The sequence below is a fragment of the Halichoeres trimaculatus genome, unplaced genomic scaffold (assembly GCF_033239565.1).
Source record: "Halichoeres trimaculatus isolate MK-OKI-2021-1 unplaced genomic scaffold, fHalTri1.1 fHalTri1_scaffold_11, whole genome shotgun sequence".
Lineage (NCBI taxonomy): Eukaryota > Metazoa > Chordata > Actinopteri > Labriformes > Labridae > Halichoeres > Halichoeres trimaculatus.
Window position 1 is genome coordinate 16,251,765 of NW_027437189.1, and position 17,017 is coordinate 16,268,781.

Below are 17,017 nucleotides of genomic sequence, written 5' to 3' on the forward strand. Positions count from 1 at the left end.
AACGTGCAGATTTTAAAACCCATTCATATGTTGTGGAAACCCCTGAGTCTGTAAACTATTCAAAATTCTCTGTTCTCAACTGAAAATAGCCCAAGATCATTGCTAGGGATGGGTACCAAATTAGGTACTTTTATAGGTACCGACCAAATTCTGTCAAAAGTACAGAGTATCAATTCCATACATAAAACCAAAAGGTCCCATGTTTAGGTACTTAAATGCATCCTTATGATTGTAAGGGAGTGGAAGTGTAGATGATTTCCCATGCTAGGCATGAGCACAGCATTGCAATATTATGTATAGAAAAATAAATATGTTTAATTGAATTTTTTTTTTGTTTTATTATCAAAAAAAAACGATATTTTTACCACATAAACACAAAAAGTACAGAAAATTGGTATCATTGAGTACCGGTACCAATTGCCACGTACCGGGCATCAGCACCGTATCATTTCAGATGTGAAAGGTACCCATCCCTAACCATGGCAAGACTTGCCAGAATGATGAAGTCTTTACATGAGGATTTCCTAACTGGTTCATCACACATTGGAGGAGTGGGCCTCAAACACCAAGGTCTGACCAAAGCTCTGCCCTCAACAGGCCTTCAGAGTAGTGGCAAATTAGAGTGAGGGGCTTATGCAGCGGTCAGCCTTAAAGAGACAGTGGCTAAATCAAAGAATTTCAGACTGAGGCTAAAATATAGGTTTTCTAAAACATCAGCAAAAAAATAGTGATTTTTTTTTTTAGGTGTACATCAGTTAAAGCTCATAAAGACTTCTGGAAAGACAGTAGGAGGCTGGACAAAAAAATCATTACCCTGACATGACAAAGCTCTGCCCCCTCCAACAGTTTCATAAACAGGAAACCAGTTACAAGGAGCATTTAAATCTAGATGTTGTCTTGACTGTAAAGCTGCACATTTTAAAAACAGTGCTCTGTAAGAATAATCTCATTTATGAAGCCAAGTGGCCATTAGAGGAACTGCAGTTTCCTAATTGTTTTAGTTCAAGAGGCTGCTGCTTGTTGACAGCACTGGAGCCTCAGTGCTACTGAACAGCCAAGCTATGTGGGAGTTTAAATAAACCTTATAAAGCATCAAGACAACCAGCAGCAGGCATCACACATTCCATAAGACATTTACAGTGAGCTTCCTTTCCCCCATGCCTCTGGTTGGTCTGTGTGTGTTGCTATGAGGAAACTGGTATGAGGAGAGTGGAGACCCACTGGGTCTAGCTGTCAATCTCTGGTCTGCCCACAACAGGTGTTTCTAATCCTCCTCCATACAGTCAGCATGGCAACCTTTCCAACACTACGAAACACTCCTACACGGTGGAGGAAATTTAGAAGGACTTGGAGACTTTCCAAAAGATAATGAGATTAATTCTCAGGCTTGTCATTTCCTGTAAGAGTCATGTTTGGCATTAAACAACCATAGTGTCAGCGATTTAGTTATTAGCATTTGTTGTTTTAAATGACCTTTAACTCTAAAAGTGGCTTTTTGCTGGAAAAGAAAAGAAAATATAGATACGTTTGGAAACAGCTCAAATGCTTGAATTAATATTATGTTTGGCTCAGTTTCTATGACAGTGTTTAAGTCAGTTCTTCAACCAGTGTCCAAGTGGACTGGGAGCTCAACACTCATAACATCTGCTATATGCAGGCTGATTTACGTGGAGGTTTGCTTGCCTAGTAGTGTTTTGATGCTCTCTGAGCTCCACGCTCACTGTTGAAGGAGACAAGACAGTGCATTATCACAGCCCGACACTGCAGTGAGGCCAGCTGCTGATAGGCTCCCAGCTGGGAACAGTGCAGAGGAGGGTTTCACATGGAGACTCTTACACACAGATACACAATCTTGACAGTCGCTCCTGAGGAAACTGGTGTTTGCCTGGCAGCTGGACAAGTCTCAGGACAGTGCCAGCCAAGTGAGCAAGAAGTAGATATGAGGTTAACACACTGATGGTTGGAAACACACTTCTACAGGCCAGAGGCACAAGGTACACCAGTAATTCTTCACTGGAACATGTCCCACCTCTGCACAAAGAAAGATTCCTCCTGTTCCAAGCACACATTCATCTGACACCTAACTCCAATTAGAGGATTTGTAAAAGCAAAAAGTAACAAACTGAGCTGCTCCACATTTATCTTGAAGATACCATTTGATATGATACTCTCTGATAAAACAGACCACTACATTAGCTCTTATCTGATAGAGAAGGAGGAGAGTGTGAAAACACACAAACAGAGCAGATCTGAAGGAGGAGGAACGACAGCGTACAGAGCCTTTGAAGAGACAAGGGAAGACCCATCCAGACACAACTTGATATCTATTCTGGTGACTGCTGGCACGCACTCAAAGGTCTGTCGGTGTGTGTGTGTGTGTGTGTGTGTGTGTGTGTGTGTGTGTGTGTGTGTGTGTGTGTGTGTGTGTGTGTGTGTGTGTGTGTGTGTGTGTGTGTGTGTGTGTGTGTGTGTGTGTGTGTGTGCGTGTGTGTAAGATAGACCAGAGAAGAGGGATAAGCGAGTAGACGTCTGATATGTCGTATAATCACTGGGTCTCTTGTCGCTTTTATCTTTGTGTTTCTGTCTGCGTCTGTCTGTTTGTCTGCTCTGTAGGCTTTAAAACTTGACTCGACGAGTTAAGATGACATCACAGAGTTTCATGAAAACAACATTATTGTGTTCTTAGTTAATAAATAATTAAAACTCAGATCACTGATATATCATTCTTTACTCTAAACTAATATTTGAGGCTTTGGTTGATAATGCATCTTAAGAATCCTTGGTTTTCATTCTCGCTATGAAGCTTCAAAGCACAATCATAACAACTAAAGTCCCTTCAATGGACTTAAAAGTGCTGTGTGTAGTTTTTTTGGGGGGGTTGATTATCAAAAAATACTTTGCAGAAAGTAAACACAATATTCACATATGTCTACACTGATGCTGAGTAGTTCTGAGAGTCAGTAAGAACAAGAGCCACTGAGTAATGGAAGTGATCGTGGTGGACAGGAGATGGAATTAGTCAAAAGTGTAACTTAATTTTAAGCAAAATGTGATTTCAAGCAAGCGTGAAAACACAGCAACATGCTGAAACATTTGTGGATGCAGCACAGCATGAAATACCCTGAGCGCCATGTGTTTTACACTTCAATCCGCAGGTGTTCTGGTTCAAAGAGCGACCCTATTGTCTGGCAACTTTCATCATTCATCATTAAAACACAAAAAACAGTCCTTGTGAACAAATCCTGGTTTGTTTTTCCAATAAATGAAAAAAATGTGCTCATAAGACACCTCCTTGATGAAAACCCAAAAGCATCAGCAACAGCTGCTAACAAATTCATCGAAAGTCACCAGATAACAGGGTCACACTTAAAACCAAAACACCAGTCAAGTGCTTCCCCTCTTTGTCAGCAGAAGGTAACAGAAACTGACAGAGCTGGTAAGGAACTGGAGCAATAAGCAAAATGGATAACGGCTCATCCTTAATTTTGAGTCTTGTGTTGGTGGGTACGTTGCTGACCAACTGAGGAGAAGTCTGAAGCATAACTGAGGTCATTGTTCTCTCTGTCTGAAAAGTTTAACTAAGACAAAAGTCGATTTGAGAACAGAGGTTATGAAGTGGTTGATTGGACATGAGGGAGTTTTTCTGTCTTTCTCTCCCTTGTAGCCGTATATGGAGAGGCAGAGAAGAATGCAGGCCAACAGCTGAGAGCAGCAAAGAGGGCTGTTGTAGTTCTGCTAGTGTGTTCGTGTGTGTGTATTCAATCTCAGCTCACAAAGCACTGCTGTTCAACCAGTCATTCGCCTTTAGCAGCAGGCGGTGCACTAACCTGTATCATATTGTGCACACTTCAGTTTGTTTGGTCTGTCATCGCCCAAAAGCACCCATAAGTATTGCAGTGGAAGAATTGTGTAAGTGTGAAAGTCTGATTTATCACATTTAGGTCATACAGCAGAAGCAGTGACGCTTCTCAGTACGTCAAGCAGGTGATACTTTGCCAAGTGTTGTAAACCTATTCTGGACTTACAGTTAAAAGAGGCCTGATATCATTGTGCTTATGCCAAAGGACAGTGAAACCTGACTCTGAGCCAACAAGTCTTTCACATTAGGCAATGCTCTGACTGTCAGAAGCAGTGATACAGAGTACTCAGTGAGGTCTGCAGCTTATCAGAGTTATACTTACAGAAATAAATCTGTCATCTGAACTCCCTACACTGAGCGAGCTCAGTTATGGTTTGACTTCTACCTTTGATGTTGTCTCTGCTTTCAGCTGTCGTTTAACATAAAGACGTTGTCAACAGAGCTGCCAATCAAGTATCGAACAGAACGTGAACTTTGACATTAATTAGTATGATAAAAGTGAACTGTAAGAACATACAGTGCATATGAAAAAAATGAACGTAACATGTAGTTTGTTTTTCTTGATTGATCCATGTGCCACCTGAAGAAGGTGGAGGATATGATTCATACTGTAATCAGACAGTAGAGGGAGCTCCAGACATTTTGGTTTCACAGTCAGTCAACACTGATGGTGTTTCATCTCAATTTACATATTTCTGTATTCCAAGGTGTGAATATTTTTTTATACTTTTGGCTTATTTTATTGGATAAAAGAGAAAAATAGAGGCAGAGGGCATGAGGAGAAGAGATCAGAAAAAAGCATAAGTAGCAGGGAGTCAAGGCTACAGCCCTTGCACCACATATGTTAATTTATGGTTTTTAGAGCTACTTTGCCATCTTAAAACACCTTTGGGCATTTTTTTCAAGAGGCCCCTTTTTGGGGGAGGGTTTCAGAATATGGTCACTCTACCTCCCCCTACCTCATCTAGTGGTCTTCATTTCAGTACACAGCAGAGATGTGCTGAAGAAAAATGTAGCAGCAGTAGCTGCAGTTAGCATTGGCACCAAAAAAAATGTAATGCTGATTTAAATGACAGCAGAACTTTTATCAGAGACAACCCAAAGCTAAGAAAGTTGATGACAAGGTACTGAATTCACAGTGCTTGATGATTCACTTTTATTCAAGGTAGGTGACCAAGGACTGAAAAAAAAATTATTCAAGCATTTGGCAAAACAAGGAATAGTATCCTGAGTCATGAAAAACTCTGAAAACACATGCCAGGTTTGTGTCACATGCCTCTACATTCCTTCATAGATTGGCCCACAACAACATCAGTGATAGTTTTATCTTAGACATGCAGAACACTGACATTTGACTTTAGTCCAATGGTTCTCAACTGGTCTGGCCTACCACCATCCCTTAATGACTACCCATGACCAAAATCATAGAAATTTTTTTAATTTTCCAATTTTCCATTTTTTTTTTAATGAGTAGATACTTTTATGAAGTCCTCTGGTCATGAGGTCGTTAACAGTACTCAACAGGCTTATCTTCAAAAAAAAAGCAATTTGTCTCCAAATACTGCTTCGGTCTTAATGGTTTCCTGTTTCTATACCATGAAGGATCTTCTTCTATATTGTGAAATGCCATGTGTCAGTTAGCATTACAAGTCATTACCGACACCTAGTGTTAAGGTGTGTAAGAAGACATCTCTCTGCTGCATTAAAAACATCTCTTCAAAATACGAGATTTTTTTCTTAACCTTTACTTGCCCAGACAAAAGGCCCATGACTCACTGAAAATAGGTCTGCAACCCACTTTTGGGTCATGAACCACCAGTTGAGAGTCACTGCTGGAGCCTATAAGAATTGGAAGATGACTGGATGAAGACTTAATACTGAAACCTGAACCCTTTTTTGTGGAGGGGTTAACAATTTTGGTTTTAGTTAAAAATGTAATTCCAAAATATTAAACTAGACGCAAATTATTTGCTCTCCAAATCTGAGCCTATCTTTGGTATCAGCCATTGAGGGCAGGTTGTTATTGATTTTCTGTATTGGCTCAAAAAGTCAATTTCTGCATCCTTGTTTTTTAGTGTGACAATGCCAACAATAAAGGCAAGTTAGAGGAAAAACTAACTTTTAGAAAATAAGAGGGTGAATCTGATCCCACAGCGTATGTGACTCCCAGAGCTTTTTAGGTGGGGGGATCTTGGGTGAGAATGTATGTGATAAAAACTTGGTGCATTCCACCAAGACCAGTGGGGCGACAGTTTGCTGTCACATCCACCAGCGCAAATAACACAGACACAGACATACACTTGAACAAACACAGAGACAGTAAAGCACACATGAATACACATTTGCTCAGACAGGAGGGCGTTAAGGAGTTAAACATAACACTCTGCCAAGAATATCATAATGACAGCACGGTCAGATCCAATGTCAGCTGGTCTATTACAGTTAGCGGACAAGAATAGCGTGATTTTAAGATAACCTCTGAGCTGCATTCTTGACCTGAGTGATGGTGTGAGTAAAAGGTAGAACACCTATTTCTTTAACTCTCACCATCAGGGAACTGCTTTTTTAAACCTGGACAGAGAAAAGTCAACAACCTTTTACTCTTAACTCCCCTCGCTAATTAGTTTACATTCTTTCTCTCTGTCTCTCAGCCTCTCTTTGCTCAGCACTTTGCTGATGGATGGTCAGCTCCCACAGTCAAACATCCAGCTGTTCTCCTCCATCCTCCCCCACCTTTCTTATTAGTCTCAGCTCCCTGCAAACATCACCCTACTCTCATCTAGGAGCCTCTGACTCTTCTCTCTGCCCTTGATTTATCATCCTTCTCTCATTAATCAGCATCCTTGGCCTCTCTTATGATAACAAAAACGTTCAGTTTACATTTGAATGTGAAATTTAATGTTCTTTGTATTTTTTATATATTTCATCACAGCCTTATAAAGTTTTTGAGTGCCCTCAGCTGTTTTTGAGTCAGTCACTGACCTCCTCATTGGCTGTTCAACAGACAGAGGCTTCAGTGAGCTCAACCAGCCTGTTACTCTAACAAGGCATGGCACTGCGAACAGCTGGTCCCTCTGGAGACATTCACATTCCTGTGCCATCCCGGAGACGTCTGAATCACTCTGGGTTGGAGAGGAAATGTGAAACATTTCAAGCAGCAGGTGGACAGAGAAGCTTCATGAAGTTATGTTGGTCTTTAACAAAGTGGAACAGCAGAAACATGAAGTACCGACTGCGTATTCTGCCTTAGACACAGTTATTGCTACACACATTTCTGGTAATGATGACTGATGAATAACTGAAGCCCTAACAGACATATGCACTGATGGTGAAAATCAAACTGAAAACAGTTTAGCCAATAGTTGATTTCCATTCCAGTATCATTTTTCTTCATGCCTTTGTAAATTTTTGTGTCTGTTTTTGACTCATTTGAATTGTTAATAGTTGTCCCTCCTCTTGCGGAAAAAATAGTCTGACTGTTCTCAGTCATGATATAACTTTACAATCTGCCAACCATTTTTTTTCACATGGACTGTGAAAACAAATCAAAGTGTGTTCACTTAGTGACTTCTGCTTACTGAAAAACCTCCTCTTTAAAAAAAAGCAGTTAGGTTTACCACTCTGCCAGCTTTTAATGGATGCATCACATCAGATCACATCACATCAGACGACTTCAGTTCATGGCGCAATACTTGCTAATGGTTGCTGTTTTCCAATAGGGCCAATATCAGCTGAAATAAATATTCAACAAATACATCAGAGTGTACTTTGTGATAGTTCAAAGTTTGTAGTGCCAAACTTCCACCAGATCTGTGTCTGATCTGTCTCCGCTCCGTCCCAGTTTGGCTCCATCCACCTCCCTCTCCTCTATCGCTCTCTAACACCAACACAGTCGAGGCAGATGTCTGTCTAACATGAGTCTGGTTCTGTCTAAGGTTTCTGCCCATTAAAGGGAAATTTTTCCTTGTCATCATAACTCACAACTCTAAATGCTGCAAAGTGCTATGCTCATGGTGGGTTAAGATGAGATAAGACAAGACTCTTGTCTTGATGTTGGGTTTCTGCTTCTAAAATTTTAAAAATGTTAACGAGACCTGTTAATGTTATTGGAAAGTGTCTTGAGATAAAGTTTGTTATGATTTGGTGCAACATAAATAAAGACTGATTGATTGATTGATCTTTGATCTGTATAGTGCAAACCTAGACTGCAAAACAGCTGGAGCCACATGACCAAAGATTTCCAAAAGCCCAATGACGAGCCTCTTTTTATTTATTATGTCTTTTCTGCCTCTGACCTCTGATCTGTTGAGTTCAGGCCTGGCTTTGATTGTAATGATGGTTTGTTGTTGGAGATGTAACATGGAGTCCAGAAGAAGGGTTTTTCTTTGAAAATCAACCAAATGTTTTCATGTTGTGCCTAACTTCCTGTTCCACTAGATCTACTTTGTGCAAACTGATGCGTGTTTGCGCTGGCATCCAGTAAAATGGATGTCTTGCGTATCAACTCAAGGTGGCTCTGACCTGTTGGATCTAAAACACAGCTGGAACACAACGCAGCAGAGGGAGTGGAAGTAAACACACTGAGCAGAATCGGAACCTATCAGGTCCAATGTTGTGATGGAGATGGACCAGACACAGAACTGGTGGGAGTCCCACATAAGACTTTCATAGTGACCAACAGTGATGATACAATAGTTTAGAGTTAGTGTCTCTTAAAATAGCTTGAAGCAGCAAAATAGTTGTTTTCGTAACTTTTACCAAGAAAATTAAATAAAAATAAAAAAGTCAGTTGTGAAAAAGCTCTCCCTTGTGAGCGCTCATATGCTGCCTGAGCTCAAATCACCATTAATGAGAGGGACACATGGCCAGCAGATGTTTGGTGTAGACTGTTGGTCAACAAGCTTGTCCATCCCTCACCAAGCAGAGCACGTTTAGTGATTTATGTGTTTACTCTGGTGATGAGACCCTGCTACAGGAAACATGGACCACTGAGCAGAGTGTGGATGGGTTTCTCTGTAGGTGCCAATCAGAGTCTAGAAAATGTGTTCAGAGAAAAGCCCAGCACACCAGGGACATGCTATTAGTTGAGTCATGCATTGTGCATGTTCAAATGTGTCCCTCTTCCTGCCATTACATGAGCCTGATGCTAATCAGTGAATTAACTGTGAGTGCATGGTTACAAACATTTTCTGCTTGTGTTTTCTCTAACTGTAAATGCTTTTAAGTGCTTTTCTTATTTTTACTGTGTATGCTTGACTGTTTGAGAATAAGCGAATTGTAGTTGTCTGACTGTTGAATGCAGAAATTGCTTCCTGATGTGCTAGAAAAAAGATTTACCCCTGTGTGGCTGGGGTCAAAGTCCTCTGAGAGAGGAAACTACACATGTGATTGTTGAGGTCATACTCTAAACTTTCAACCTCTGAGTTGAACCATTGGTGACCAGAGCTTGGTTGGCCACAGACACCAAATCAGTTGCAGTAGAAAAGTTGGATATGTAATTATTCAAGGATTCTTTCACGACTCTCAAGACAGAAAACTAAATATTGATAATACAGCAATATGGGAAGAAAGTTATTAAAATGATATTGTGGATGATCTTGTGTAAAAAGTGTAGTCCAAAAACTCCTAGTCATCAATTTACATGATTTAAATATTAAGTGTCATTTGTTTTTTTTCTTGGTCTGTTCCCATAATTGCCTGCTCTAATTCTAAATTTGCGGTTTCCTACTATATTGTAGACATGTGGGAAACAAGACAGATGCAAAACAGAACAAAGTACATCGATGCAAAGCTCTAGGTTTTTCTGGGATCACTCAGAAAGCTTTTCTTCCTATCTGACCCAAAACAAGCGCTGTGGATACCATCCTTGCCAAGCTAATGAAGCTAATAGGGAGCTACATTAAAGTGACTTTGCCAGCAAACAGACGCAGATGTTCAATTTCCCAGACTGCCAATGCCCACTTAAAATAAGCATGATGTCAAGGACTAAACACTTCTTCTAAAATACCATCACAGCAGTGTTTGGGTCCTTTACATCTTCAATAAATCTGACTTTGTACAAGACACAGCTGGCTGCCTTTTACACACCCAAAGTTTTACTGACTTGTAAGAGTATAAGAGTGAGTCTGTGTGTAATTACATGTCTACCAGACAAAACGACCACACACTGTGGGTAGAGGTCGGCTGATCCCCTCAGACAATAGAATCTGAATCAGAAAATAATTATCAGATTAATTACATCCTTCCCTTCTCTCTTTATGTGTTTCTGTCTCTGTTTGCCTTCCTTCCTACCTACCTTCCTCCCATCCTGACATGATGTAGTATCTCAGTGTAATTGCAGCTTGTCTGCCATTAGATGATTAGAGGATGGGGACGTGTCTGAGAGTGTTTTTTAACAAGCTGTGAACACAGCCTGTTATTAGACTTGGCCTGTGGCCTCTAGCAGTGACTCGTACACATATGTCTGATGTAAAAAGGGATGACATAATCTTCTTTATTCTTGTTCTATCAGACACGTAACTACCATCTATAAATTCAGAAGTGAATGATCACAGGTTCTTTTTAATTTAACCATGGTCAGATGGACAAGCACAGAGGCAACAGACTACAGCCAGCATGTAACTACAGAATCTCCTTTAATACCTGGATGTAAATAAGCACATATGACGGAATGCCTCTTGAACTGTGGTACAGTTTGGCAGTATTTGATCTAGAAAACATAGATAGAGTAGTATGTACAATGTGTTTGGTTAAACTGGTAGAAAACAGACATTGGAAGCTGGTGGTCCTGCTCTGCCACACTCCGTTAATTTGATAGTTTACCCACAGACTCTGTGATCCCAGACTGTCAGTTCAGTTAGCACACCTGTACTTTCATGCTTTGCCCTTACTTTGTAACTGTTAAATGATTCATTCATCTGTGGAAAGCAACTCACATTTGGGTCTGGTTGTGCTCAAGGTTAAAAGGAGTTTTTTTGTTGCTGCTGTTTCCAAGTGAACATGAGGTTCACTTCACATGAGGGATGCAAGAATTTGTCAACAAAACCCTGTCCACAAAGCCCAACAAAAATCAAACACAAAATTGCCAGTGATTTAAAAAGTGGATGAGCAAGTGGTGACATATTCATAAAAATTTTGATGTCATGCACTAACAGAATTTTTTTTTCTGGAGTTAAAGACAAAAGTGAGACATCTTGGATCCTTACTACTACTTGCTGAGAATCAGGCATTGACCAGGAAGCAACAGGTAAAAAAAAAAAAAAACATGGCATCAGAGTTGCAAACCAAAGTTTTTTAGCATTTCACTTAATGCTTCAAAGAAAAGCTACTGGGAATTTCTTTTAATGGAAGCAATGCACAAGTTTTTATGGAGAAGGCAGAATGACAATCAACTTAACTGACCAATGTTAGAGCCACAATGTAAGATCTATATTATTAGTCCAGTTGAGCTATGTTACCTCACATCACATTAAAGCAAAATCATGTCTTGATTTAGATCTTTAATGGCTTGTTCAGAGTTTAAAAATTAAGGTTAAAACAAAACTGATTACTAAATTCAAAAAAAGTGTTAAGTACAATTTTTGTTTTAATGATTGATGATGAGTGGGCAATGATCAAAAAAAGTCTTTAGCTGCTGAACTACTCTAAACCTGCTCTTCATGTAGAGTGTCCAGGGGTACCTTCAGTTATGGTTTATAGAGCAAGATTGATTGATTGATTGATTGATTGATTGATTGATTGATTGATTGATTGATTGATTGATTGATTGATTGACTGACCAGTGGGTGAAGTTTGGGTGGGTTGATCCTGGGTTATCTAAGCTTGCTGTGATTTGCAATCCAAACATTTTCCAGAATTCAAAAACAAGGATGCAAAGTGAAATCGAGGTTCAATTTCGCCTGTTTACCTCAACACCATGAGCACATGGCAGCAGTTCACTCCCCTGTACCAACCAATCCATTGTTTTTAATGAGACCACCTCCACTTCCTCCTCTCTACCCCTTCATCCTCCCCCCTTCAAGTCCTCCTCCTCCCCCTGCTTTCATCCAGGAAAGCTCCTGGCAACCCGACAAGGAAACCTAACTCACCGTCCTTTCAGAGGAACAAACCTGTTCCCTCTCACTCCTCCCACCCCTAACCCGAGTGCCTGAAGTCTTTCTTTCCTTCTTTTCTCTTTGTCCTGATTCTTCCACATCCCCACCCCCTCCCCCTCTAATTTTTCCGCCTCCCTCTCTCCCTCTCTCTTTCTCTCTGCCTCTGGTGCTGGTGGTTAGTAGGCTTTAACGCACCATTGTTCTGGTATCCGCACATTTCCGGAGGCTGTCGCTTAGAAAGGCCTCGGGAGCACAGTCTCCCACTCCAACTGCCTAATGCCAGCACTCACCTGCTCACACACACACACACACACACACACACACACACACACACACATTCACACAAACACACACACACACACACATACACACACACACACAACCACAACCACAACCACAACCACACACACACACATCTAAGGAGTACACGAGTAGCTCAATAAATCTTCACTAACTTCTAAGAAAAGTGGATCAAAGAGAATTCAACATGATCCTCTTCTATGACAAGTCCTGGTTCCTTGCTACCTTCTTTCCTTACTTCCTTTCTTGAGAGGTAATTACTGGTTTCTCTTGGCTTAACTTTGTCAACAACAACAACACTTCAGAACAGTTATCTGCTTAAACGGCCTAGAGTAGAGGAAGAAGTGAAAGGGAAAACCCATTTTGGAGAATATTAGATTTTTTTGTTAAATCTTAAAAATTCCAACAGCGGCACATGGGCAACACACAGCTTCACCCACACCCACACACTCTCTCTCTCACACACACACACAGGCTTTCAACAGGTTCTCCTTCCACCCCCATATACAACTCTAGAAATAGAAAGGAGTAAGAACCACAGAGGAGAAGACACTGCTGACTCATTTGTCCCTGAGATCAGAGTCCTTTCACTCTCTCTCTCACACACACACACCCACACACTCCAATTAACCCCTCCTCTGACCCTAGGGTTTAGACACGACCCTTGACCTTGTATCTTTAGCTTCAGGACTCTGATTGACAGCTTCCTAACTTTAAATTGACAAAGTGTGAGGTGTATGGACACACACACACACTTATTTGGATGATTTCCTTCAATGCCCTCCTCTGACATTCAACCACCGGTAGATAAATATAAAAGATTAACAGCACTAGTGTTAGGTCAGTGAATTTCTTCATGCACAGAGGAATCTGGTCTGTTGATGCATGGTGTAAATCAAAACTAGAAACATACTGTTTTGTGAAAAACTTTTCAGTGTAGAATTCCTTATCCAAGTTTTATTTAACCAAGAAACAGCTATCTCTATGCACAGCAAAGTCCAGGAACATCAACATAATCTTCAGAGACCTGCAGGTGTATCGAAAGTATCCTCCATTACTGCTGATTTCTTGAACCAATGAACCTCTGCAACGAGATTTCTGATGCTTTGTGAATCCTTGCTGTTTACATTGCATTACACATAAATATAATAGAAACAATCTTTAAAGTCACATGATCACAACACCAATACAAGCTCGTTTTCACACCTGTGTATAAAATTGTAAAAGCTGCAGTCAAGTTTTTCACAACCATGAAATGACACACTCTCAAGGTCAGTGAACTCACGAGGTTATACATTTTGCAAGCTATGAAATGTGATGAAAGTGTAATGGCAAAACACAGACAAATTGGGAAAAAAAAAAATAAAACCATGAGGTAACAAAACATGCTGATGCACCAGTGGATAACATCTGACTGAATACTTCAAGGAGTGTGAAATGGTGTGAGTAAAATGCTGGGGCCTGAACAGTCACAAGATCTTCACCAACATCAATGGAACGCTTCCAAAACAACATATTAGAGAAACCCCCTCAACCACAAATTTCACATGGCCGGCGATCACACAATGAGTAGTTTAATAGTAACAGCTACTAGCAACATATCTGCTCATATCATTGCTTACTCGCTCCAGGAAGTGGTTCTATCCTGATTTTGCAGTTTTAACCAGTAGATATAAGATGGACCTCCCCAGCGATGCGTCCAGAAGGCATCCTCACGAGATTCCCAAAGCATTTTATCTGGCTCCTCTCAATGCAGAGAAGCAGTGGCTCTACTCCGAGCCTCTCCTGGATGTCTAAGCTCTGAGCCTTATCTCTAAGGCTGAGCCAAGACACCATGAGGAGAAAGCTAATTTCAACACTTGTATTGGCAATCTTGTTCTTTCAGCTACTGCCCCACAGCTTGTTGCCATAGGTGAGGGTTGGAAAGTAGATTGACCGGTGAATTGAGAGATTTGCCTTCTGATTCAACTCCCTCTTTTACCACAACAGCGCCTGCATCACTGACGCTGCTGCCCCAATCCGTCTGTCAATCTCTCACTCCATTTTCCCCTCACTTATGAACAAGACCCCAAGATACTTAAAATCTCCCACTTGGGGCAAAAACTCTCTCCCAGCCAGGAGTGGGCATTTGACTTACTGTAGGCAATGTGAACCAGACCCTCACTACAGAAATATAAAGACTGAACAGCCCGTAACAATGGTTCATCAATGCCATATTCCCAGAGCTTCCCCCACAAGATACCATGGGGGACACAGTCAAAAGCCTTGTCCAGATCAACAAAGCACATGTGGACCAGTTGTGCAAACTCCGATGCTCCTGTCTTTAGTTTCACATATTGATCTGACCTAGTGTCTTTGATGTTTTATATCAGTGGTTAAAACATGATAAGTGCAATGCAATCATGTACATTTTCTGTAACCCATTATGTGAGAAAAGTGAGAAAAAAAAGGGACAAGCCAATCCAAATTGTGCACATTCTGTTTGGTTTAGCAATGAAATTGAATGATGGTGTCAGAAGACAATGCCTGTCAGTTGCGATGAATGTGGAAAATGTTATTCTGTTGAAAAAGCTGATTCAAAATCAGACCTTCAAGTTTGCACTAATCATAGAAAAGCCGTCACAAACATGAAGGAAGTGATTGTTTCATTCTTCAATTTGCACAACAGTTCAACCAGTTCTCTGCTTTCTGCGTTCATTAATTGCTGTGTCCCTGATTCACATCTGTCTGAGGATCTTTGTCATATGTCACTCCCATGCCTCTTGACTGTTATTCCATTACATTAATGCATTGTTTACTTATAAATAAATGTATAAAATCCATGCCAGACTACACACCACATTTCATTTAACAGGTGTATCAAAGCTCATATGTTTCACTAATTTAAGGTCCTTAAAACATCAACAAAAGCATCAAAAGTGCAGAAAATCCACAAGAAGCAGAAGAGAAAATAGATTAGCATCCAAAGAATGAAATGCCACCACTGGGTTTTATCAGGACCTGCAGCTGCATTCAGTTACCGTGTCCAGGGAGACAACAGCAGGCGCTAATTGACTTTAAGTGGAGCAATAAACCTATTGTCTTCAGCTCAGGGGGACAATGCATTCAGATGCATTTTCCTGAGTTCAATTACTCAAAGAAGCACTTTGATTCACACATATCTACTGTTATACAAGTGCAGGTGTTACACACCAAATGTTTGTTTAAATAGTGAAAAATGTAAATTAAGAGGTAAAACTAATAATGCTTATCTCTTTTGCACATAGATGCATGTGTATATGCAGCACTGGATGCATTCAGAGGGGTCTCAAGCATTGCTGGAGGTGGGTGTGGATGTGGAGTGGGTGTCTCTATTTGCGGATTCAGCTGGGCTGTTTTAGGAGGACCATAAACAGAGCGACACCACCCACAGAGTGAGACTGACAGACTGAGACAGAGACAGGAGCGACCCTCAGGACCCTGAAGGCCAACAGCCCCATCAACCTCTCATCCTGGAGGTCCAGAATACTATTTGTGCCAGAGATGGTTTTCTGGACAGTGCTAAACTAGTTTATGCAAACATATTGATGTTGAACAACAGATGCTACCCTGAAAGTATACTGAATCAAGAAAGAAATTCAACCTTTACACTTGCATTAATGTATCTTTAAACATGAGTATCATGTAAGTGTACGATCAAATATGTCTTTTACCTCATTATAGGCATGGAATACAAAATGTGCATAAAAACTTCACTTTTGGATGTTGATCTAGACTAACCTGGGTATTAAAAACTGTACTTCCTTGCTTGTCAGTGTTTTAGTTTTTAAAACATTTTCTGCCGTTAAACTGGTGTGTTTTAATCTCCATCACCTGTAAAGACTCAGACTGCAGAATCTTGAATCAATACAAAACATAATAATTCAGCAGTTAACTTTAAACTTGTGAGAAACTCAAAAGACTCAGACTCCCTTTCCACAGCTTCAACATGAACCCGTGAGCTCCATCTCTTCCACTCAATCATCAAAGAAAGCCCAATGACCTCGAGACAGTCTTTTATCTTTCATCCCTGCTCAGTGAGTAACATCAGAGGATTTGCTAAGACGCAGAAAAACACAGATTGACTTGTACAGTCTACTTACAGCAGACGAGCATTAGCAGCGACGCCTCCATCTCTGAGCGCTCATCCACCCGCGGGGCTGCAGCAACCTGTGGCGAGCAACAAGTCTGCGATGAAGCGGCTGCTCCAGCACTCAGTATAAATTTACAGACAGATGAAACTGTGTCCTCTCTTTAAACAGTTTCGTTAAAATGCTAATTCCTCTAGGAAAGGACTTTTCAGAGTAAAGTGTTTACATGTGCACAATGTGTTCATCAGTCTGAGACTTTCTTTACTCTTAAAAAGTTAGTCAGAGAAGGACAAACCGAGAAACAAACACTCACGGTGTTTCAGACGTGCCGTTCGAGGTGTCCACCTGCGTGTTGCGTTCGAGTCCGGTGTCCCCCTTGGTCCACTTCCCGTGGAGGTGCCGTACAGATGCGGGTCTAAGCTGCGTTTGCGGTGAGGAGTCCTCAGCTCCCGAGCTCCCGAGTCTCTCTGCTGGAAACCCCGAACTGGACTCCCGGAGCGGAGCGGGGCAGGGAGCGTGAGGAGTGCTGGGGGGGTGTTTGTAGGCGTCGGGGGGAATCCCCTGATGGGCGGACGCGGTTGTCAAGAGGTACAGGATTGTGCTTCCGCTTTCAACCACAGGGGGTGCCAAAAATCAACTGAAAATGCAGATTTTTC

General features: G+C 41.1%; 1 protein-coding gene across 2 annotated transcripts in view; it reads right to left on the reverse strand.

Moving 5' to 3' along the window:
• The window catches only part of lamb2 (laminin, beta 2 (laminin S)), a 46,988-nt gene extending 30,129 nt beyond the window's left edge, over positions 1-16,859 (reverse strand). The window contains exons 1-2 of one of the 2 annotated variants that reach the window (XM_074681465.1): positions 16,675-16,859; positions 16,374-16,440 (exon numbers count right to left, since the gene is read on the reverse strand). In XM_074681465.1, coding sequence (XP_074537566.1) covers positions 16,374-16,404 — 31 coding nt within the window. In that variant the 5' untranslated portion in view covers positions 16,405-16,440; positions 16,675-16,859. The remainder of the gene's footprint in view (positions 1-16,373; positions 16,441-16,674) is intronic. The other variant, XM_074681466.1, reaches the window with a different exon arrangement.
• Between the last annotated feature and the right edge of the window lie 158 nt (positions 16,860-17,017).